Source organism: Sphaeramia orbicularis, chromosome 1 (assembly GCF_902148855.1).
Source record: "Sphaeramia orbicularis chromosome 1, fSphaOr1.1, whole genome shotgun sequence".
Lineage (NCBI taxonomy): Eukaryota > Metazoa > Chordata > Actinopteri > Kurtiformes > Apogonidae > Sphaeramia > Sphaeramia orbicularis.
Window position 1 is genome coordinate 29,608,478 of NC_043957.1, and position 25,678 is coordinate 29,634,155.

Genomic DNA, 25,678 nt, shown 5'->3' on the forward strand with positions numbered 1-25,678 from the left:
AAGGTAGGTAAGTGGTTCGGCAGTTATTAGACATTTTCAGTAGTTATTCAGGTATATTGTGCGGAAATGTGACGCATGCGTAGGATACAACCATTTAGTAACAGGTAAAATTAATAAGCTATTTCACTATTATATGTTACAAATAGATGCTGTTCTTCTTGTTAAATGTAGGCTGCTATAATATTATCATAAGTGCTGTTGATTCAGATGAAATATGTAAACTTTGTCAGTGTACTTCAGGGTTCCCAGGGCGGCTGTGGGTATGCAGATCCGTGGCAGTAGGGTGGGGTCGTGGCGAGGAAGGCGGAGTCTTGGCCGAGGTGACGCTTCTTTTACTCATTTTTGTTCAGCAGAAGCGGCGGAGAGAGAGGACACAAGTCCGGAGAATAGAAGTGTGTCGTCCCGAAAGAAAACAACACTGACCTGGAATAAAAAAAAGTCAAAGCCTCCGCGGGTGTTTCGACAGGTAGGATTGGTGTTAAACTGCTCTCAGTGCGTGTTTTTTTTTTTTTTTTTTTTTATCACTAACCAAATGTTTTTTCATGCTTTTTTTGTCGTATTGTACTTCTCGTCCTGCTTTTTTTTTAAATAATTGTGTATATTCCTGTGTGTTATATGATGTTTTCTAACTAACACTCTTCACATTTTGCTTACCTTTATAAACTCCAGCCTTGTGTTTGGTATTCATTTCCGCGTGCCTCAAACTGCCCACCGCTGCCTGTTGTTTCGCAGTCAAGCGCGAGCTCCGTAAAAAAAAAAGTTAGGTTCGTTCGTTAAACTAGTCGTTAAATAAAATTGAATCAAGTCGTAAATGTCGAAGAAGCTTATTGTGTCAACTCACGATGACGTTCGGTCAAGTATCGATCAGTCAGTTTGACGTCATTTGTCAATAAGTTCCATAGTGTTAGACAAGTGCGTGCGCGCGCCTGCGTATGCATGAGTGCGTGTGCTGGAGAGGCAGGTGAGAAGAAGATGGGAAGCAATAATAGCATATGTTAGCACCGTGACAAAGGTTTAACGCAGCTTACTTCACCTGATATTTATTGTCACTAAATTGCAACAATAATGACTTTGTTTTATATAATTTCAACTGTGGGTTCAGTGAGACAGTGGAAAATTTGTCCAGGAAGGACTAAGGTCTTGATCATCCACATGTGTAATGTATGACAGTGAATAATGTGTTGGTGTGAGACCCCACCCCCGCTTCTATAGGACTTCAGGTGTTGCTCCATCTTCCATGATGTCATTCATTTGCAGATGCTCTAAACTTGACAAGACAGCACTTTTCCAGTCCTGCTTTGTGTGAGCCAGGGGCACAGATTCCCCTCATTTCATTTACTAATGTAATGATCAAATCCATTTCAATCAGGCTCCACTTAACTTCTACTTTCATAAAATATATTTTCTTATGTTGTTAAATCATTTGCAGTGTCTTGTTTCAGCCAATTTTAATATCCGTTAAAATCTAATTTTACCCAGATTGCCTTGGAATTAGTGGCTAAACCGCTTTCTTCAAAGCTTTGCCTCTTAGTGGGGAATCGGCAATTAAACATTGAATCATATTATCAGTAAATATTATCAGTTTTCATCTTTGTAAGACACAGCACAGTGCTAAACAAGTTTGTGGCCTCTAACTAATTTCCAGACCAGTGCATCCAGCTGAGGTTATTTAATGTGTGTCAGTTGAACAGGACACATTGCCAATACTTTGCATCAGTCAGGTTTTCAGAGCCAGTCCTGGGCCTATGTCATCAAGTACTGCAGCAGCAGACAGCACCCGGGTCGGAAAGCTGCTCCTGTCTGCCCTTAGGGAAAGAGGGTGGATGGGTGGTGGGACAGCGCAAAGGGGGGGTGACTTACTGTAGATTTTGCAGCTACAGCTGTGGTGGCACGGTCATAATCCACCACCGCCGCTCCCCCCCTCCTGCTTAATTCCCTGATACTGTCCTACATTAGCAGAGCAAGAGGCCAGGAGATCCTTCAGTTTATAAATAGGTCTACACTTTGCAAAGGGGATTACTGTATGGCATACATCCTAGACTCTTTGTTTTTTTTCTTTCTGTGGATTCACTCTCTTACTTCAGTTTCGGTCCAGTGGTGCCTGACTGAGTACTTTCCATAGGCTCAGTTACAGCTGCTCAGCGCACACGTTGTGTGACCTGCTCTGTGTTTGCAGTTCACCCTGTCTCTGTGTTTTACTGTTCCCATGGATAAGGCTCCGCAGACAGATAGAGTTTCTGGCCAGTAATGACAAGGGTCTTTGTGGTTGGAGAGGAAGAGAAAGGTAGTTTGACAGCATAAAATTCTTTGTGTGCTTAAAGTTTGAGACTTAAGAGGAAATCATCATACAGCACTTTACACTAAACTACATGTATTGCTTCTACCACATATATTTTCTTTTTTTTTTTTTTTAACATTATCTGCAGCTGGGGCTGTGTGATATTGCCCCAAAAAGTTCACCTGCTATTATGTTCATGTATATTATTTCATTAAGTAATTAAAAAACATTGTAAATGCTAATCTCTACTTCAACGTTTAGTGTGGAATATGTATTGACATCTAGCAGCTTAGTTGGATATGCTCTGCCTGATCCCTGATCCTGACCTATGGTGCCCACTAGATATGTGAAAGCCCCTTGTTAAAGTCAGTGTCTGGTTTTTCCCTTCTGGCCTCTTTAGTGAAGTCCACACTCTGTCATAGTAGGTTATGGTAATGCATTTTAACACTGGAAGTCACCACCTATAAAACAGAAAAATATGAAGTTACTATAGAAACATGGTGGTGCAATGTGAAATGGCTCATTATAAGAAATAACAAAAGTACATGATTCATATTTTCACATTAGTAGACACTAGTGAAAGACATAATTCTCATTATTAAATGCTATTTCTGTTATTAGAGCCCTCTATATCCCCCTAAATCTTGTACACTTGACCTTAAAGCATTTTTCACATTGTTTTAAAAAGTCAGGTGGGTGTAATAAACACATTGCTTTTAAAGAGTTTATTATCTCCAGCCAAGCATTTTTGTTTCTAGTCAGTACAGTAAATAAATAACTGGCAGCTTGTGTGAAAAACATCCCTTCAATCAAAAGGTTTATTGTTGTCTGCAGAAAATAGTCTTCTAGCATATTCAGAGCCGAGTGATATACTGCTGAGCAAGTAAAGCTGGCAGTGCCCAGCTGGACCCGACCCATGACAGTCACTGACATGAATGATTTACTTTCAACAGTTCCCTTGGTTGAATCAAATGAGAATAATAAAAAATGTTCCTAACTTAAAGTAGTCTAAGGCTTAATGGATGTTTTCTCCATTGCTCACACTTAAAAGCTGTGGGAAGGAACTCTGCCAGATCAGTCATTTAAAGTCAACTTCTGTTGAAGCTTAGTCCAAAACAACCCACGCATCAGTCTGCAACAACATGCTGGAAATAGCTGAATCCTACTGGTTTCGTCACGAATACATTAACATCGATAATTTTGTCATTGCTGACTGCATAGCCAAGCAGGGAGGGAGTGAGTTGGATTCCAAGCCTGACTCAAAAGACAAAGTTTTCACAGTGGGATGATTTGGCTGAGTTCTACTTCTCAGCATAGTGACTCCAATGACTCCTGCGGTGACTGTTTTTCTCTCTTCATCCTCCTTCTCCTCCCTGTCCCTTAATTACACTTCAGTTAGATTGAGGATAAGAAGGGTGTGGTTGAAACAAAAATTGTATCACCAGGGAAACTTGACTTGTTAGATATGCATCATGAAGAACATCAACATCTCCAAAGCAAGTTAATTTTGCATATTGTGAGCGAAAGTCTGTAAATTCAAATTAAGGTTGTTGTCTTTTGTTGTTAGTTTTGAAAGATTTCAGGCACTTGTGGGTTGAGACAGTCTTGCAACCCCTGGGCCTGTGAGCATTTTACAAAACACTGGATAAACTGGATGAAAAATGCATAGGTATTTTAAACAATCAGACCTTTTTTTCTTCTTTTTTTTCCTTTTCTATGTAGACATTTTGGAATATTGCATTGCAGTCAGAGAAAATGTGAAATAAGAGACATGGCTGTTCATTTTTCAGTATTAAAAGATTATTTTATAACTTTAAAGCTGTTTTTTGCTTTTCTGTTTGAAATTTGCATTTAGAGGAATAAATACAAACTTGAAGTTGACAGTATAACTTTCTCCCAACCAGTGCTGTATTCTTTAAGGTCTCTTTCGACTTTCAACCTGCTCTCCAAAGCACCCCCCTCCCTCTCCCTCGTGCCTCTAATCTCCCTGAAAAATTAATCATCTGTCACATCGCCTCAGCGCTCAGCCGCACACCGATGCGTAGCAGAGCAGACTAAAAAAACTCCTTGTCAGGCCTTAAATAGGGCTTTGGATTCAGCGTTGGCCACCAAACTTGGCCAGTGAACACACAGAGCCATCTTGATGTGCTTCAGCCTTTTGGTTTCATCCAGTGGGGACACTTGAGACCCGGTTTCCTTTTCACTGTGACAGCAGTCAATGGGACAATGCTGCTACTCTTTTCCTCTCTATCCCCAACAAAGTAACACAGAAGCTCTCTGTGCAGTATCAGAGACTTAGTCCATCCTCTTCCTTCCTACCATCAACCAAACAACATGGAGGGGGGCACATCCTACTTGGGGTAGAGCAAGAAAAAATTGTTTCAGAATAATTAATTACTAAACTACAGAAAATGGGTGCCAATTTGATTTCATTCTCGTTTAATGCATCTCATCGTATCTGACTATTTCACATCCATCTTTATGTTGCATTGTTTTCCTGATACTGATAATAGTCTTTAGAGTAGACACACTGTGCTCCACTTCTTCAGCTCCATCCCATTTTGCCTGATATGAGAAGGACCACTTTGTGAACTTTGTTGCTGTGTGGGCTTTGCACATAGTGGTTTTATACTACATGGAGTAACACCCCTTTTTACTCATTCCGTCCTTCTTTATCGGCGGTGTAACCTGATCCTGCCCTGCACTCAGGCACCTCCTCTGAGACAGCTCACATTTCCTCTGATTCACATCGACGTCCCACAGGGAGTAAACAACTACACAGCAGCTTACAGCCACCATACTGCCCTGAATCAACTGACAGATCTAGGCCCATTATCCATTATACTGCTTATTTTATTCATTGGCAGACTGACTGTGTTGTTGGGAAGGTTTCCAAACGAGGCAAGTTAGGGGAGCTCTCTGTGCTGTATCTGCCACACTGACTAAAATTCAGCTTGCAGTTGCGCAAGTGCACACCAGCAGTGTCTCATTGTCTGTTCTTTCTCTGTGGGTTCTTGGCGTAGCCACATTGCTACAGTCTGGATTTTATCATCTGCCTGTCACAGTCAATTGAGAAATGCTTTCTCGCTCTAAGATTTAGCTGTTCTAAAATAAAAACATACGAGGCTGTGCTCTTCCTCAACTCAGATTGCAATGTGGTACAGCCAACAGAAGTTTGTCATTGTAGTTAAACATTGTCAAAGTACAGCTTCCCTAATGAACTTCCCCTCTCTTACCAGACAGCTGGACAGTCAGTGTTGGTGAGTCAGATAATGTTGACCACCACTTCCTGTCACCCACCACAATGAATCCATTAGCCTTGCACCACTTCACATCCTCCTATATTGATTTATGACAAACAGCTATCCAGTTTGCCCCTACTGACTCCATTACACTGCCATAACAGCTAGTGTTGGATGAGTGGCGGGTAAGAGAACTGTGGGTTTGGGACTGTGAAGGTTAGGGGGTGTTAAGCCGTTCCCCCTTGGGACGGATGAACCTGACTCTGTGGAGAAGGGATGCAGAGAGACAAGAGAGCACAATGTGGAGGCTCAGCTGGTCGCAACTGGCCATTTAGTGTGTCAGGAGGATTGGCCTGTGAGGGCATGGTGTTGTGTTAAAGTCGTCTGGGAAACAGTTTATAGTAAGAGGAGTGTGTGTTGCATGACAAGAGACATACATAAGACTGTGTGTGTGTGTGTGTGTGTGTGTGTGTGTGTGTGTGTGTGTGTGTGTGTGTGTGTGTGTGTGTGTGTGGCAGCGGTTTACATGTCAAATAGTTGATCTGCTTCTGTGCAGATGGTGCAAGAAGCTTTACAGATGTGTGGTAACATAATCTACTTTATTTGCATGTCAACCTAAACATGACATTAGCAAAGTCTGTTATAAATCATAGAGCAGCAGATGTAGTTTTTTTTTCCTCAACATGGCTGTTATTTTTTCATTATCATGAGGAGGTACTATGAAATGCATAGAATGTCATTTCTGCTCCTAAAGTTCTCACAATCAAAACAATAACAAGAGGTTGTTTAATGAAGGTAAGTTACGTGGGATCATGGTAGTTGTTGTTTTATCAGCATTTGTGTTTGATGTGACTCAGACAGAAATGTTATAAGATGAGGTACTGAATTAAAATTATATTCACATTACACTGAGCGGTGTAAATTCACCTTGTGTACTTTCACTATAATAAAATAGTCATTTAGTAATGTTGGTAACAATATGACGGCATTTGCAGACAACCAAATGAAAGCTGTGAAGCTGAATAAAGGGATTTCTCTCACTTTGATCATTCAGTATGATGTAAGTACTCATATCAACAAAATATATAATACAGATTGAGTTGTTCTTAGATATTTTAATTAGGAATATTACACTGGTCTACTAGTAAAATGCCACCAGACTGAAAGTAGTGAACATCTGCCAAGTTTGAGTCACTAAGAAACATTAAATCAAAAATGCTGGTTGGCTGTAGATTTCAAGATACAGTACTAGGTCAAGTGAATGGGTTTTACTCAAAAAGAAAGTTTGTCTTAGAGTTACCAGATCTACTTCAAAACACTGTCTGCACATTACAATACATTCACTTTTCTTAACAAAGTATGTAAAATTTAGCTAATATAATCTGAGGCAGATAATTTCTTGAAAATTGTAGGCCAGTGTTACAGGTTGTACTTTTGATCCTAAACACCCACTGCAAAAAATTATTTTAGAAAAGTGACGTGTGCATACTCAGTTTGCCTTCTGACGGCATGTTAAGACCTATCGGAGTGGACAGCACAAGCCTAGTGGCATGTTATTTACACCCAGGCCTGCCACACAGGCATGAGGCTAATAACAAATCACTGCGAACACAGTAATGTATGTTAAGAGCCGCTCTGGAAGACGACCAGAGTTCATCTCCAACCCACTGGCCTTCTCAGAGCTTAGGCCAGCTGAAATGTTCTTTATGTGCTTACTTTGCAGCTGTGTAATTATGAATTATTTGGTGGAGTAACTGAGAAAAGTAAAAGTGAACTGTCAGGTGTATAGTTCAGTTCTGCTAGCATTAGGTGTACTCAGCCTCACCTAGGTTGTTCGTACACCCACACACTGTGCTGCCACACCCTTGTTAAGAGCCTGTCATTGCTGGGGAGATGGGGGACACTCCCTGTATGACATGCCTATGAGGGGAAATACGGTAATGTGTTCTCATGATTCCCCATGTTAATCATCTTTTGTTACAGTAGTTGCGTCTTCATAGTGTGTAAGTTTGAAGACTCATTTTTGAGTCAGTGAGTTAACTAATGTTCTAAGTGTACTGTTTTTGCACATAGAGCGCACTGAATGTATTACACTAGTGTGAAATGTCACACCAGCATTTCAGCATCAGTTGCTAAAGAGTATCTATCTTTGCTCTTCTGTACTGACTTGTTCACAGGCTGTTTTCACTGATACGCATTCCTGGTTTTACTATGCAAGATTCTTTTTTTTTTTTTTTTTGCGGGGGGCGAGAAGCAGTCTCAAGACAACCACAGCAAATACTGCTTAACACAACGTTAGGAGTTAATGGGTGTGATTTATGTTACTTCCAGAGTAAAAATGTGTGGCTTCCATGTTACTGTAGCTTTATGTGGTTGATAGTGCAAAGAACAGCAAGAGTGAAAAGATGCATCATTCATTAACTGGAAGAGAGCAAAGTCCAGTGTGAAGTACACAATACAACCAATGGTGTGTCATCAGCACGATGGGGGTGAGAGTAGAAACAGGTTTCAGGACTGAAATACATATAATGTCATTTTTTAGTAACCAAAAGTCAGACCTTGTATCTCCCTCTCAGCTTTACTTGGATTATGTGTTTAGCCTTTATTTTATTGTTATAAATCAAATCTTTCTTTGCTTGACCACATTCATAAGCCATGTGGAGTGAATTGCCCTGCTTCTCCAGTCAGATGGGTCAGCTGATAAAGCCCCTCAACTGTACTGAGCAAAGTTTCAGTTACCAAGGTGATAATGCGGGGCGTGTCATGGCATTGCAACAGTTTGCTAAACTCGCTGCCTCGCCCAGAAAAACAAAGACTGCATAAACACTGGCCCTGATTTACAGAGAACTGGAACATTCTGCTGTAAAACAAAATGCCATGTTATGACTTTTGTCAGTCGTTCAATAAAATGCTTTTAGTTGAGAAAAAAAGCCTTCAGCAAAACAACTGGAAGCTAAATCTCTGTAGTGTCTGATTTCTGTTCTAATTGTCAAATTCATTAATGATAGATAGCAGGAAATTGCTCACAGTCTTAACTGACATGGTTTTATCCGTGTGTTTGAAAAGAGGCCACACCTTTATAAGCAGGAGTGGTAGGAATGTGTATTTACTGTATGCATGGTTTCTGTCTGTGGCCTGATGAGCCAGTGCATTATCTGAAATGTAGCATGTAGCTGCAAGCACAGACAGTCTTCTGGGACCTGGTCCTCTCGGATACCTTGCCAGACTGACTACAGTTTCAGACTCACTGAGCTGCCCCTCCCTGTGAAGGTGAGAGTAGGACGCAGAGTCCTGGTGGTTTTGAGAAACGCATTTCAAACACACACTTTGACAGAAAATTGTTCAAGTGAGTCACTAGTCTGTAAAAATACTACACTGAGAAATTTGGGCAGAGACCAAGTGACGAACATGTTATACATTCAGTTTCACTGGTGGTACACAAACACAAGCTGTTGTCAGTGGTTTCTCCTTCATACAAATTTTAACAGAATACAAAGCCCCCTGTAGTGAGGTACACACATACACACTCTGACACAGTGCAATGCCTGGGGGAGAAGAAGGGGGCTGCGCCGGCTGAGGGACTGAAACATAACACAACACATCCTTATGCAAACCCAGGAGGCAAAAAAGAAGAGGGAGTGGTGCTTTTCAATAACACATTATGAACTGCCACAGTTGAAAGCAGATAGACGAGTCTCTTTGCAAGTTCTTCCAAAGCCATTGATTGTCTCTGATTACCACATTCAGTGTTTTGTTAGGTTTTGAATTTGTTCCCTAAAGCTGAAGACAAGCAGAGGTGAGGGTGGTTATTATTATTATTTTTAGTGCCAACACAGCAGCTTGACTTCCTCGCTCTTAGCACTGACTTGTTTTATTAGTAGTGCTGGTGAAAGACAAGCATAGTTTCGTATTGAATGGATTCATGTTGGAAGCTGTAACCAGATGTCACAGAATAGTTTCAAGGGTGGACACATTTAGCCCCCCATATTTTGTCAATATAAGTCTATTGATTGTTGAACTTTGCTGTGTTTAAAGTCCTCACTACCTCCAGTACATCTGTAGTGCAGAAATCAGCACTACACAAAGCAACACAATGTACACCAGCAAAGAATTAGACCGGACCAGTTAGACATTGCAGACATCTGAAATCATGTGTAAACACCACAGTGGAAGCATTGTCATGTAGTGGAAGGCAGCTGTTATGAATGCAGATTTGTCTGCAATGAAGAGGATTTCTGTGGTGGTTGACATTCAGGCTGCAGAGATATAGAGATAAAAAGGGTTCCTGCAAGTTGGGTTTTTGTTTGTGGAGCCTCGTTATTATGTTCTGTATTTATTTCAGTGGTACACATGAAGATTTAATTTTAATTCAAAGGATTGTGTGCAGAGAAGAAACACTGCATAGCCATCAGTGTTGTATTCAGTTGCAAATAGCATGTGTGTTTGTCAATCTGTCCTTTACTTTATCATTGGTTTGTTTCTGGAGTTAACTGGAAAATTATAAGTATCTTCTTACCAAGCTTGTTATCAGGTATATGTTGCAGTTGTGCATTTACTATTTTATCAGTTTTTTATCTGCATTATCTGCCATCCTGTTTATCATCATTTCGTTGCTGAAGCAGAACCACAAAACCATTCCATATTTTTTAAGAGAACTATATATATATTATATATATATATATATATATATATATATATATATATATATATATATATATATATATATATATATGTGTGTGTGTAACTTAAGAGTAGGGCTGCATGATCTTGGCTAAAAATAAATTCCTGAGGTTTTTTTTTCCTCCAAAAACTCGATTTTCGATTTCGATTTTTGGCTAAAACTACAAAAGACAACAGAAATTGGCATGTTGTTTTTGTGTACAGCCCGCAATGCAACGCACTGCTCCCTACCTCAAATCTGAGATGGTGTCACAAAATCGCTGAAAATTCCATGATGGGGCCACAGAAGTTACACCAATGAAAGTCAGTGACAGGCATCAGTCATGCATGCGTGGACCACATAAGATGAGTGATCCCCATGCGGTTATATTTAAATTGGGGGATCCATGCATGGAGGAGATCAACCCAGGACACGCTGGAGGGATTATATCTCTGGGCTGGCCTGGGAACGCCTTAGGATTCCCCCAGAGCTGGTAAATGTGGCTGGGTAGAGGGCTGTCTAGGCTGCTCTGCTGAGACTGCTGCCCCTGTGACCCAGACCCAGATCGGACAAAGATGGTAAGGTATGGATCCATGCATGGACAACATAAGATAAGTGATCCCCATGCAGTTATATTTGAAATGGGGGATCTGTGTGTGGACCACGACTTACATTGGTATCACTTCTGTGGGCTCATCACAGAATTTTCGCCGATTCCATGATGCCATCACAGATTTAAGGTCTGTGGTCATTACGGAATTCTGTGAAAGGCCACTCTCACAGTTAGGAGGAGAAGCCTACGGTAGCTCAGAGGCACACGACCCGGAGACATAAGAGAGATGAAATTGATTTGACAATTTCCCTTTTTTAAAAATCGTTCTAATTAAAAAATCACATTTCGATTAGAAATCGTGCAGGCCTACTTAAGAGACTTTTTAACTTGTGCTTTCCATAAGAAAAGTAGAACAGTAACTTTAGATAATTAAATAACTTTTGTTATGGCTGCCACAGACAGACGACAGATTTGACACATGCTGTGTGATTGCTGGGGTTTGGTTTGAAATCAGCCACAGTCATTCTACAATAGAGGGGACTCGCAGCAGTTTTTTGCTTTTATGTATTTTTTTGAATGAATTACAGTCACCTTGGGCAGTGCTAACCACAGGATGCAGCGACAGTCCCTTTGCAAAACAGTGTTGTGATACATTTGCACACAAGTGAACTGTGGTATTAAAATGACTAAGTAAACCAAAAAAGCCACATAAAAAGACTTTTGTCTTTGTCAAAACTTGCCATTCACAGTGTGTAGTTGTTGCTCAAAGGTTGTTGTTTTTCATTCACATAGTTCCCTGTCTATGTAAACGGACTTTAAAAACTGTAAGACACAATTTTCAGGTACTATAAACGTTTTACACAACACAGAATATCCTATGTGTGAATTAAATATACATATACAGTGGGGCTATTGACTGTACATGTATAACCCAGTTTGTATCTTTACACTGAGGTAAAATATAAGTGACATTTAATGGCATAAACCCTGGAAATCTGAGCTCTGCCGACCAGTGTAAAAGCAGTTATTTCACCTCAACATGCAGTAGGTGTCCCATTGAGGATTGCCTGCCTGAATACATGTAGCTACAAGCACGATTTTTATTAGGAACACAAGATAATGTAGGAGGTGTACTACAAGCCTGCACCAACAAGTAGAATGACATTTTATTTTATGGTGTTTCAAATTGTGTAAGAAGACTTTATCATAGAAACCCTCAGGGAGACAGATTAGCATTGAGCCAGATCCACAATGCAAGTAGAAGCTACAGCCATTATGAGTTACTGCTTTAAATTTTTTTTAAAAATGGAGCTGAAGCCAAGCCGCTCTTTCTTGTCTTTCTTTTCTTTCTGTGAAGTTTTCTCACTGTCTGTTCAGACACACTTAACCACAGGAGTCCAAACCTGACAAGCAGGTTCCTCATTGCCATGCGTCAGCAGTAGGCTTCTCCCACGGCTGCATGGGCGGAGGCCCAGGGTGAAAGGTCACTTGCGCTGACTAGCATTCCTAACTTACAGCTGTCTCTCTGCCGATTTCACCCTCCTCCCTCATGAGCTGCTGCTCTGTGTTGTCATTTTCAGGTCAGGGTGCACGGCTGAGAGGGACGATCGCCTTGTGAGCTGTCATACTTATATACTGTATAAAGCAACTGAATGACAGCCTTGTTCAGGAGAGGAGAGACACTACTGGAATATTTATTAGTTCAGGAAAAAGATGCCAATTTGTAGGGAAGTCTGTTATACTTGCTGAAAATCCTGATTTTTTTTTTGGATTTTGTGTCCTTTTAGGTTTGCTCCATTGTTGCTTTTTTAAGAACAGGAGGCAAGAATGGCAATGCAAAGTAAGTTATTCATGTCTAAACTTTTTAGATCTCATTGTTTTGCATTTCTCTTCAATGATTGCTGTTCATATTGCACAATTAAATGTGAAGTGTATTTTACGCTGAAGTTGGTTTTTTTTTTCATGTTTAGTACATTTTTGTATTCACTTAGCTCTGTAAATCTTACTGTACAGTGCTTCAACAGAGACTGTTGAACAGTCTGACTGACCTTTACTACTTCCAACTATTGTTTTCATGTATTTATATAGAAGTTACTTCCTTATACAAAAATAAATGGTGATTAAAAAGTTAGTCCTAGAAAAAAAGGTTTTTTATGTTTCATAAAGATAAAATTACAAAATAAAAGTCATATTAAATCAAGAATCCGCTGACTTTACACTTATCAAACCTGTTGAATCCTGGTTGAACACTTGTTCAGTCCCTCATTTGCCTGTCTTTATGCTTGGCAGTGGGTGATGTTGATAGTGGTGTGGTGAAAGTGGCAGAGTGGCAAGAGAGGATGTATAGCACAGACTCTGGCATCCAGTCCGGAGCTACTACAATAAACAAAGATGACGACTCAGAGTACACCACCACCAAGCATTACACCATGACCACGACAATCACAAGGGAAGAGCCTGGTAAGACTCCATCAACAGACACGTACTGTAAAGGTCAAAAAAGCCTGGATGCATGTTTTTCTTTGATTACTCACAGTGCTGTTTACATTTGTACTTAACTTGTCACTAGATGTGGATGCTCAGTATGCTCTGACCAGAGCTCAGCGTGTCCGGGCCGCAATGTTCCCTGAGACGCTGGAGGAAGGCACAACTATCCTGTCCACTCAGACAGACCCGTCCCAGATGACCAATGTCCAGCGGCTGGCTGAGCCCTCCCAGATGCTCAAGACAGCCATCATTCATCTGATTAACTACCAGGATGATGCAGAGTTAGCAACACGCGCTGTGCCTGAGCTCACCAAACTGCTCAACGATGAAGACCAGGTACAAGAGGCCTAACACACACACAAACATACACACACATACACATACATACACACACACACTGAATACTAGTACAACCAGATGACAAAAACAGAGCTACGTACGCTTACTACAGGGTTAGAAACATTAAGATAATGTTGCTCTGCTGGATATGTAAATAACTTCCTTCTAAAATATTTACTTAATCAACTTAAAAGGTGATGACATGAAAATATTTCCTGGTTCCATCCTTTTAAATTATATTTTTTTCATGCTTCAGCAGTTTGTCAGACCCCAAAATGTGACAAATCATATTAACTGATGGATTTATTGATCATGAAATGGTATTTCATTCTTAAGTTATTAGTATTGATTCCACTTTTCTTCATTTCTCATCAGGTGGTGGTTAGTAAAGCAGCACAGATTGTCAACCAGCTTACGCGTAAGGAGGCATCGCGGCGTGCACTGATGCAGTCCCCTCAGATGGTGGCCGCCGTGGTTCGAGCCATGCAGAACACAAGCGACATGGAGACAGCCCGGGCTACAGCCAGCATCCTCCACAACCTGTCCCACCAGAGGGAGGGACTTCTCTCTATCTTCAAGTCAGGAGGAATCCCTGCTTTAGTCCGCATGCTCAGGTACAGCTGAGTAAAGAGAACCAGAAGTCTTCTGTCCTTCTTCTGGTATTTGTCATCACTGCATCTTTTTGTTGATATATGTTTAGGAAATTTGCAGTGAAACTGCTAGCTTGTAAGTCACTGACTTAAAGCATACATTCCAAAAATAATAAAAGTCTGTATAGACTGTTAATAGATTTAATAGAAGACATTCATTGTACCGTGGAGGGCAAAGATATGTTAGTTTCTCTATCAACATAAGATTATATTTCACAGCACAGATGGAACAATTTATTTGTTCAGCCAATTACCCAGCACTGAAGGGATATTTAACAGACAGTAAATTATCCGTAGGCTCCTCACTGACCATAAAGGAAATAATGGCTCAAAAGAAATAGCTCCTACCTAGATTTTTTGCTATAATTTTGACATTCAATTCCACATAACATAACCATGTTAAGTTAGATGAACTTATTTATCCATTTACTTTGATTTAAATTTTATCCACTTTCTAATAAAGTCAGAGATGGTTAAATTCAGGGACAGTGACTTAATCGGCTCTTTCTTGCTCCAAAATATCATCATAATATTAGCCTTTAAGAACCTACTGTCATTCAACCTCTATTTCAACGCAATTTTTGTGATTTTTATATGTAAGGATTGTATTGGTATTCTGGGAAATGTAGAAATTGAAAAGAAGAAATGTCAGCCTGTCATACACTTATTTTGTGAAACATTTGACCCACTTGTTTTTATCCCCTCAGCTCCCCCATGGAGTCTGTGCTCTTCTATGCCATCACCACACTCCACAACCTACTGCTGCACCAGGAGGGGGCTAAGATGGCTGTGCGTCTGGCTGACGGCCTGCAGAGGATGGTTCCCCTGCTGAAGAAGAGCAACCCAAAGTTCCTGGCTATCACCACAGATTGTTTGCAGCTTTTGTCCTACGGAAATCAGGAGAGCAAGGTGTGTTCGATTGTGTGTGCTGAGATGTGGTTACAAGCATAGTTGTCAGGTTTTGTAGTAGTATATGCAAATACAGTGGTACACTCACACCAATATTGTAATGTGAGACTCTTCACGTTGTTTTGCCTGTGTGTGCATGTGTTTTGTTTTGGGTGTGGCATGTGAACAGAGTTGCTTGGTTGCTGGCACAGAGAATGGGTGTGGTTCAAGAGTCATGAAATGTAAAAGTATTAATTGGTGTGAATCGTCTTGAATTAGTCACATGTTTGTAAAGGGTTCAGGATAAGAATTCAGAAGGGCATTTCAATAAAAAATAAAAGTAAATATTTCTCCATAGTACTCACACTATGTATCAACTCTCACATATTGTCTTTTACAGCTCATCATCCTTGCCAATGGGGGTCCTGAGGGTCTAGTTCACATCATGAGGAACTACTCCTATGAGAAGCTGTTGTGGACCACAAGCCGTGTGCTTAAAGTCCTCTCCGTATGCCCCAGCAACAAACTTGCCATTGTTGATGCAGGTATGTACTTTGTGCGTGCAGCACAGTTAGTCATTCTTCAAACAAAAACTAGTGCTCGGTTAGTCGGGTTTCTGATTGATAATCGTCTGACCTGAAACTGAAACTGAGGAAAAAACAAAGATGGATAAACTTCTGGTACCTTTCACATTCTGTACATTTCTGCTTTATTTTGATTAATTCAACAACATAATAATGCTATTTTCAACATTGCGTTGCTGTGGGTTACTCATTTAGACTGTTATTTTCCAGTTTCAGTCACTGTAGGTGTATGCGTGTCAATGTCTTAGCCGAACTATAGTCCGCAGTTTACAAAAAATGTATTGTTTCAAGTGTCAGGAAGCTACAAGTTAGTGAGTTTCCTACAACATTTTTTAGTAAAAGGTGTGTTAAGAGACTATGGGTTTCTATCTGCTGAGGATTTCTAATTTTAAATGTAGAAACAGAAATTGTTTGTATTAACAGGATAATGCAGAAATTTAAACAGGGCAACTGGACTGAGTCATAACAAGGCTTCATACTCAGACTCAGTTTTATTGTCATTCGATCAATGGTACATGATAGAACGAAATATAGTTATGTATGTATGTATATGTAGCATAAGAAAATAAAGAATAGAATCTAAAATAGAATATATTAATGGTAAGTAGGGTACAATAAACCTACCATAAAAATATGCAAAGAAAGAAATTAAAAAGATAGAAAATAAAATAAATTCTTAATATGTTCAAAATTTCACAGTATGCAGCAATGATAACAGTTAATGTGGTGGTGCATAAGCAGCAGCATGAGCAACAGCAACAGTGAAATATAGTGATAGCAGTGAATAAAGTGGCATTTGTTCAAGGTGCATGGTAGACAGTCTATGGGGGGGTATGGGGCCAGTATATGAGGGGTTGAGCAGTTAAGCCATCTCTCTGCATCCGAGTAGAAGCTGATATGAGACCAATTGTGATTAAATATACTCAGAAAGAAATGTCTGTCTGTACTTCCGTTCTGCTTCAAGTAAACGCCCCTCCACTATTTGAGGAACTATAATAATTGGACGATATCGATCACTTGGCACTCTAACATCTGTGTTCTCTCCAGACGGGGTGCCGGCTATAGGTAAACACCTCACAGGCTCCAGCCAGCGTCTGATGCAGAACTGTCTGTGGACTCTTCGGAACCTTTCTGATGCTGCCACCAAACAGGTCTCAGGCACTTCCCTTTTTCCTCTCCTCTGCCAGCTTCACTTTATGGATGCCCTGCAATAGACTGGTCATTTAGGTCTCTTTGACGCATAAAAAGTTGTATATTCATTTATTTATCTATGTCTCATTTGATAGGGACAGTTATCACTATCTGTCCAGTTACAATAAATAGATTTGTCTCAAGTAATGACCTGCTCACAGTACTATGCGACTCCACTATACTCTACATGACATTTATTTATTTGCTAATATGTATTGTATATAATCCCTCCAGCTCAATGTGAAGTCACCTAATACTATTGTTGAATCTTGTTGAAATAGAAATGAGATGTACTTTAATTTATTGATTTCATCACAGAACTCACATTCAGCTTAAAGGCATATTAAGGCGTATTAAGCCATCATGGAAAATTTAATGAATGTATATCAATTAAAAAATAATGCTGTTCTTGGTATTGACCCTGCAATGTCACTTCCAAATGAGTACATCTCTCTGAAATCTCTGTTATTTATTTCAGGAGGGCATGGACGGCCTGCTGCAGGTTCTGGTGGGCCTACTTAGTTCAGACGACATCAACATGCTCACTTGTGCCACTGGTGTCCTCTCTAACCTCACATGCAACAATGCCCACAATAAAACTGTGGTTACCCAGAGCAACGGCGTAGAGTCGCTGATCCATGCCATACTGCGCGCCGGTGAGAAAGAGGATGTGACCGAGCCAGCCATTTGTGCACTCCGCCACCTGACTTCACGCCACCAACAAGCTGAAGTGGCGCAGCACGCTGTGAGGAAACACTACGGCATCCCCGCCATCGTCAAGCTGCTCAACCAACCCTACTACTGGCCTGTTGTCAAGGTAGAGGAAGGGAGGGGAATGGGTAGAAAACCTGAAAAGATGAGAGACATTGAGGAAGGCTGAGTGGACTTTAAATTAGTGGTGCATAAATTCTTTCTGGTGAGAAATCTGAATGGAAGAACAGGGGCCAAAAATACAATGTGATAAAATATATGATATGTCATAGATCAGGGGTGTCCAACAAATGGCCTACAGGTGAAACCGGCCCGCCAAAAGGTCCAGTCCACCCTGTGGGATGAATTTGTGAAACACAAAAATTACACTAAAGATATTAACAGTCAAGGGTGTCAAAATCTTTTTAGTTCAGGGGCATACAGACCATTTCAATCTGAAATCTTATTAACCTATAAATAATGACAATTCTAGATGTTTCTCTTAGTTTAAGTGTTTAAAAAAGTGAAGTTAAATGAAAATATTTACATTTACAAACTATCTTTTCACAAAATATGTGAATAACCTAAACAAATATGAAAAACCTGAAATGTCTTAAGAGTGGAATTTTAACACCATTTTGCCAGTTACTAAATGTTTTGTGCCTTTTTTTAGATCCACTGTGATCTGTAATGTACATGTGCATTACAGATCACAAAAAGAAGCTGAGGCATAATATTGTTTGGGGTTTTTTTTCTTAAGAAATTTCCAGTTATTCATGGTGGTTCAGGTTATTCATAATGTTGTGAACCAGATTTGGTATAGTTTCATTATTTTAGGTGTGGAAGTATTTTGCCTTTAGACCCACATAATAAATCAGAATTGGTTAAAAGTAATTGGATTGATGTGAGCTAAAATGTGAAAACACATTCAATAGGCGCTTGGTTTGGTAAGTAAAAATCAGGGAGGACTGGACAGATGGACAGAGAGAATGGAGATCCGGCAGAAGGCCAGTGTCTCAATCAGTCTGATCCAATATGAAGTGCATTTGATGGTAAAAACAGTTTGTGAACACAGAGAAAGAATGAACAGACATTCTACTCTTATGGAGACACGTTACACATTAGTAGCTACTGTGTTTTGCTTGTAGACTTAAAGAGTGAACATTTGGATGTATCTTTGCTTCTTCTCTCTGCCTGAAGGCTGTGGTTGGCCTGATCCGAAACCTGGCCCTGTGCCCGGAGAACCAGGCTCCTCTACGGGATGCAGGAGTCGTCCCCCGCCTCGTCAACCTGCTGCTCAAAGCCCACCAGGATGCTCAGAAACACGACTCCGCCGGCCAGCAGACATACCAGGTGCATGTCTGATTACTGTTGAGTGTTTAGGGAGTTGTAGGAACTGATTCAACTGAATTATGTATCAAATCATTAACATTTTGTCCTGTTTGCTTTCAGGATGGAGTAAGAATGGAGGAGATAGTGGAAGGCTGCACAGGAGCTCTGCACATCTTGGCCAGAGATCCTGTTAACAGAGAAGAGATCACTACCCTGCAGACCATCCCTCTGTTTGTGCAGGTGACCAAAAATCACACATTTCAAAAGTGCCCTAGTAGAAAACAAGTTTATTTTTTCTGTATTTTTTTATTTACTGTATTGTCTCCCTACCAGCTCCTTTACTCTCCAGTGGAAAATGTGAAGCGAGTGGCTGCAGGCGTCCTGTGTGAGCTGGCTTTGGATAAAACATCAGCCGAGATTATCGACAGTGAAGGAGCGTCGGCTCCACTGATGGAGCTGCTGCACTCAAACAACGAGGGCATTGGTAGGACACCCAGATAATGCACCACAATTACCTTCCTGTAATGGAACATTTAGTCATAGGTCGGAAGGAGGGAAGTCACTTTACTTCAATTCTGAATGTAATTGTAAATATAGCTGTGGCTATTTATGCAGCAGTCAGTCAGGACACTGTGTCTATTCACTGTATCTTATTCTATTGTTGCCTACATTGAAAGAATCCAATCAGTCCTACAAACATTCAATCTCATGCTACGACAGAGTTTAAAACCCCTTTCAGTCATGTTATTGTCATACTGTGAACAAATGCGGAAAATTCTTCCTCTATCCAACCTCGATAGATAGGTCGACTTCCCTTTACTTTATAGTAGAGGTCGACTGATATGGGTTTTTCTAAGGCCAATGCAGATTTTTTTAAAAAATTTGGTCGATGGCTATCTACAGCCGATTCTTGAGGCCGATATTTAAGGTAGAATTTTTTTTTTTTTTTTTTAAAGCACATTCACCATAAAATACAATTGAAACACTCAGATAATTATGATTTTTATGCAGCAATATAAATGAAAATATTAATACATGTACACATAGTACTCTTTTAACGTTTATTGAACTTCAAGTGCTGCCCACATTGGTGCCTGATCAAATATCTTAAAACATTTTTACGACTGATTAAATATTAGCTTTCAAAAAAAAATTAAGGCTGATGGCTTATGTTGAAAACAAAATCAATATATCGGCCTGATATATCAGCCGGCCGATATATTGGTCTACCTATACATTATGATGCACCAAATAATAGTGTGAGAGGAAAAAAATCACACTAAAGGAGTTGCTCAGTGAGAGATCTAAAGAAGGCTGGATTCTGGCTCAGCAAGTTAACTGTCAAAACGATTACACAATCACATTATGACAAGAATTTGATGCAACCATTTGGCATAATTATAACAACTGTGTTCACTCGCCTGCATAAAAACATCTGCTTGAATTGAGCAGAAATATAATTATTCTATTATAATAACAGAATTGCAATGTTTAGCTTAATTTTTCCACCATTCAGTGCTGATATATAACTCTTCTTCATTAAGTGTACTGTGTGTGTCTAAATTAACTGATGTGAGGTGTACACTATGTTAAAGTACTGAAGTTAATTCTTGGAGTCATTGTCTGCTGTTGAACACCAAATGATGAACATTTCATTGTACATTTTCTGAATGTGTGTTCATTGTTTTTCCAGCTACGTATGCTGCAGCAGTTCTTTTCCGCATCTCTGAGGACAAGACCTCTGACTACAAGAAGCGAGTGTCGGTGGAGCTCACACACTCCCTGTTCAAACACGACCCTGCTGCGTGGGAGATGGTGAGTGTTTGGCGCCCTCCACTGCCAGGATGTGACATTTCATATATGTTTCAGGGAAGTTTTCAGCATTTCAAGATTTTTTTATTCTCCCTAGTGCTTAAGGTTTACATCTGACTGATCTCAGGATCCTGACCACTGGTCATCATAGTAATATAATAAAACACACATTAATCAAAACGTTTATTGAGAAATTTGACAGTAATATTCAATCATGACGGACTATTAATAGCCTTTGTACTTAAAAGAGTTGACTTTCTTTTGACCTTTGCCCTATTGTGACCCATGTGCAGGCCCATAATGCTGTTCCCATGGATGGACCCTACCCAGATGGTGAGTAACCGTGGAGAAAATGTGTGTATTCAGCACATTCCTCAGCTTGCGGTCACTCCACCGCAGGGAGCAACCGTAGCATTATTATGCTGTAATCTGCTGGCAGGTTGCCTCTGTGCTGCTGCCGACAAATTCCATTTGTAATCATTTTCATTTGGCAGCACTGCTTAAAAACTGAATTATTGAATCAAAATTAGTTGAATGCAATCCCAAGCAGCGTAAGCTTGTTTTGTGTAGACTTTAAGTAATCCTGCGTTCGTATATTCCTTCATTTCCCTCATATCTGTTCAACCCAGACCTCTACATCTAACCTGGTTGTATGTTCAGCATTTCAGCCGCTTTGCTTATTTATGTTGTAGTTTTTAAAGGTTCCTTATCAGAAGTAGAGGTTTATGTTCTGTCTCCATTCTCATTGGAGTTTCTTTATCTATGTTTGTATCTTTCTCTTAATTCTCTTCCTTTCATTCTCTGGACCGTTCTCCTTTTATGGCTGTGGTATTTTCTGAGCAGTGTGCCTCAAAGGCAAAAGGATCAGCTTCCCATCTCTCTGTAATCACACAGTTTCTATTATGAACCAAAAATGTGGAAACTGTTAAAAAAGAAAAGGAAAACAAAAAAAAAGAAAAAAGATCAGCTAGCTTTGGTTTACCACACTTGTAGTAGAGTATGATCATGACCACAGCAGAAATTAAAGAAAGGTTTAAGGTCAGTGCAGCTAAAAGTCCTCTCTCTCAGACTTGTTGCTTGCCTTTGATATTATGCATCCTTGCATTGTTTTATCATGTTACTGGTTAAGTCTAGCTCAATATTATTTGGCGGATCTTATTAAAGCAAAGTTTTTTAAGTTCTCCTCAAATTATATTACTTTTAAAAATCTGCTTGATACAGTTGTTTCTTTTTAGAGAAAAAAATAAGAGCCATTTCCCAGAAACAAGGCTTTTTTACTTTCTAAAAATTCTTTTTTTGTAAGATTTGTTCGTCCTTTGGGAAGAAAAACCTGAAGTTGTACAATCTTTTGCAGAGCTGGATGCTGGTTTCCAAGGTTATGGAGGGTATCCAGGTGATCCAGGTATGCCCATGGATGGCATGGACGGAAACATGATGCATGATGAATATGGAGGCACGATGCCCTATGACAGAGGGGGCTACCCTGAGAATTATTAAAGGTGAGTGTAGTCCGTTTGCTTTTGGCTGTATATGTTTTTGCACGGCACTTGCACAGGATACTGGTCATAACTCTCAGGTCAAATTGAGTCAAAAGTCCTGTAGATTCATTCAGCCTTTATAGATATTTCATCTATTTTAATGCAGAATATGTATATGGTGGAGGAAAAGCTTCATTTTCAATATAGTCAGAAAACAAAACGCAAATAGTCATAAAAATGAAATGGGCAATTCAGTAAATTAAGATTGAATAAAATGTAAAACAAATGAATAAACTAAAACAAGAACAGTTGGAAGTAAAATGTGATGGAATGAAAGAGTTTAAATGTCCTGATGTGAGTGTTTTTTCTGTCCATTGGGGGCTTTGTAGTTAAGGAAATATAATTCACCTTAACGGGGTCATATTTTGCTAAACCCACTTTTATTAGTCTTTGGTACATTTATTTGTGTATTTGGGGACCATAATAGTTCAAAAAGTTTGAATTTGAACCCTCCAGGTGCTGCAAAACTATCTTCATATGCGTTTTGGCAAAAATTTAGTGGATTTCTACAACCCGTTTTAATTCCTTTGTAACTTGTTGCATCTATAACTAGTTACGTCACGACTTTTGCACATATAAGGTCAAGATGATGAATGTTTCTCTGAGTACGACATAATTGTTTATCAGCAGCAGCAGTTGTAGTAAAAACTGAAAATATGTCCAAACTTCAGGCTGATTACCTAAAACGTTCAGTTGTTGGTTGAACGGGACAAAGCAGCACTAACAACCTGAAGGAGGTGGGGTGTGAAGTGGCTAATTTGCATTTAAAGGGCCAGCGCTCAAAATGACGTTTCTGGTGTCATTACTCAGAAATAGGGTTGAAGATGGACCTGTGGAGTTGAATTAGTGAAGAATTCAGACCCAAGCATAGCATTTACAGTTTATGTAGACCACAGGGAAATGTTTGAAAATGCATAATTCCATTTAAAAAAGCAGGATATCACTCCTTTAACACATGATGAAAACACAAGACAGACACAGATGACTTAGAAATGGGATTTTGTATTCATAGTTGGGTTGTTGTTAATGTATAAACACACAAAAGTGTAAATCATTGGTTGTTTTGATCATAAAATGAGCCGTTTATGTCTACAGAGGGAACAGGTTCTTCATGTTTCTACAGCGGCTCAGAACTGACTTCATTTCCTCTGTTTTTACAGTGACGTTCAGGTGCATGACTGTCACTATGTTTGTAGAGTTAACTCTCTCACAGCCCAGATCAGACAAAACATACACTATCTCTAACAAGGCCGTGTTCCATTGGTTGTGATGTCCACATCTAGATGTCAGTAAATATCACCCACTGAACCATGAAGTGAGTTTAAACTCTCACAGGGACTAAACTTAGATTTTCCAGTCTTAGTAAAAACGGTGAAGACATGGAACATACATTTATCATCATCTTTTGGTCCTGCAGATGTGTTATGAAACTGGTTGGACTGTTTTCTCAGAGTGTGTCTTTGTTTCTCTTACAGGCCCAGAGGTAAAGCAGGCGAAGGAGCTGAGAGGAGACATAATGGGACAAAAAAGAGAATATAGTTGTCAGTAGAGCTTTCCACTGCTCTCAGCCTGATGTAATATATGCAATTATCACTGAGTACGGGACTCATAATCTTAACAGGGCTCATCTTTGTTTTATAGCCTAATTTTGCTGATTATAACTATGACGATGGCGACGCTTGTAGGTTTTTGTTTGAGAACCTTTTAAGAGTGTGTGTGTGTGTGTGTGTGTGTGTGTGTGTGTGTGTGTGTGTGTGTATGTATGAGTGTGTGTTTGTGTGTGTGTTTACACTTTTGGGTGGGTATTCTATGCCAAAGAGATTTTATTTTGTGACAATAATCCTGTAGCTTCCTTTTTTTAAAAAACAAAAGAAACAAAAATGTTAGTTGAAAACACTGCCAGAGGTGGCTCATTGTGCACGGTGCACCTGCTCACCGCTGTTCTTCTTCTTCTTCTTAATGCTTTTTGTAACAGACACTGCTGTCTATACTGTAGTTTCGACACTATACCGTCAACAGACCCGACAGTTAAAGGAGTCAGTGGCGTGTCAGCGAGCACAGGCTTTCGCTTGTGGCACTAAATCAGTAGGAGTGAACAAATATGGAGATGTGGAGGTCGTCGATAGGCCTCGGAGAGAGCAGCGTAAGGCCGCCCCCACCTCTTATGTAATCAGCTGTTGTCACATGTGTTTTTCTTTGATTTGAGTGTTTTCTCTGATCTTTTCTAAGTTATTTTCTGGGAATCGGTTGACATTAGTCTCCAGAGAAATGTAACAAAGCTGTTTTTAAGCATAAACTGAAGTTGCTTTTTTTACTAATGTAAAACACACAGGAGTAAAACCAGACGGTGTCAAGTTGTTTTTACAGACACTGACTGATTCATTCGTCAGCATTAAACACTACTTAGATTAGATAAAATAGCTGGGGGCGGCTTTACAGCAAGAGTAAACTACTGACAGGGAAAAATTGTCTTTCTACTTAATGAGAGTTTTTACTGAAATTTTGTTTAATAAAAATAAAGGATATATTAAACATAATTCCTCGTCTGTGTTTATTGAATTGGAATCAGTTACATGAATAATGATCAGAACCTGCGCTACTAAACCACTGAACCATGTAAAGGATATTATTTGACTTTATTTTGTAAACGTTTGATGACATAATACCATGTGTCAAATACAGTATTTAACCAGTTCTAGGCAATCCCAGCATTGTCTGGTTTTATTTAAAAAGCAAAAGGATTTTCATTTTCAAACACTTAGTTCAAGTCTTAAACGGATAAACTTAGTGTTGTTTGGGTATGTGATTTTAAGTGACACCTATATCAAAGTCCATTGTATTTTTTGCCTGGTTTGGACTTCTTGAAGCAGGGGTGTCAAGCATGTGGCCCGGGGGCCAAAGCCAAAGGGTCCAATCCGGCCCGCAGGATGAATTAGTGAAATGCAAAAATTACACTGAAAATATTAACAATCAAGGATGTTAAAATAATTTTAGGTCAATTTCATCTGAAGTGGGTCAGACCAGTAAAATACTATCATAATAAACTATAAATAATGAAAACTACAAATTTTTCTCTTTGTTTTAGTGTAAAAAAAAAAAAAAAGTAAAATTACACAAATGTTAACATTTAGACTAGCCTTTTACAAAAAATGTGAAAAACCTGAACAAATATGAACAATCTGAAATGTCTTAAGAGAATTAAGTGTAATTATACCAATATTCTGTCTGTTATTAAATGTTTTGTGTATTTGTAGATCCACTGTGATCTGTAAGTTGTAATGAACATGTGAAAATGAGAAGCTGAGGCCAAATAATAGCATAAATTGTTAAAAATTGCACTTTTTTTCTTAATACAGGGTGGGGAAGCAAAATTTACAATATTTTGAGGCAGGGATTGAAAGACAGTGTATAACCAATTAGTTTATTGAAAGTCA

The 25,678-nt window shown here is 39.5% G+C and overlaps 1 protein-coding gene across 1 annotated transcript; it reads left to right on the plus strand.

Annotated features, from left to right (window-relative positions):
* Positions 1-331: 331 nt before the first annotated feature.
* jupa (junction plakoglobin a) lies at positions 332-24,777 on the plus strand. Its single transcript, XM_030134648.1, has 16 exons — positions 332-466; positions 12,521-12,573; positions 13,023-13,193; positions 13,303-13,556; positions 13,935-14,173; positions 14,917-15,118; positions 15,498-15,642; positions 16,729-16,832; positions 17,351-17,689; positions 18,763-18,915; positions 19,015-19,134; positions 19,228-19,378; positions 20,588-20,709; positions 21,000-21,039; positions 22,061-22,205; positions 23,720-24,777. The coding sequence occupies exons 2-15, from the start codon at positions 12,561-12,563 to the stop codon at positions 22,201-22,203; spliced, it is 2,196 nt and encodes a 731-aa protein (XP_029990508.1). The 5' UTR covers positions 332-466; positions 12,521-12,560; the 3' UTR covers positions 22,204-22,205; positions 23,720-24,777.
* Positions 24,778-25,678: the final 901 nt, after the last annotated feature.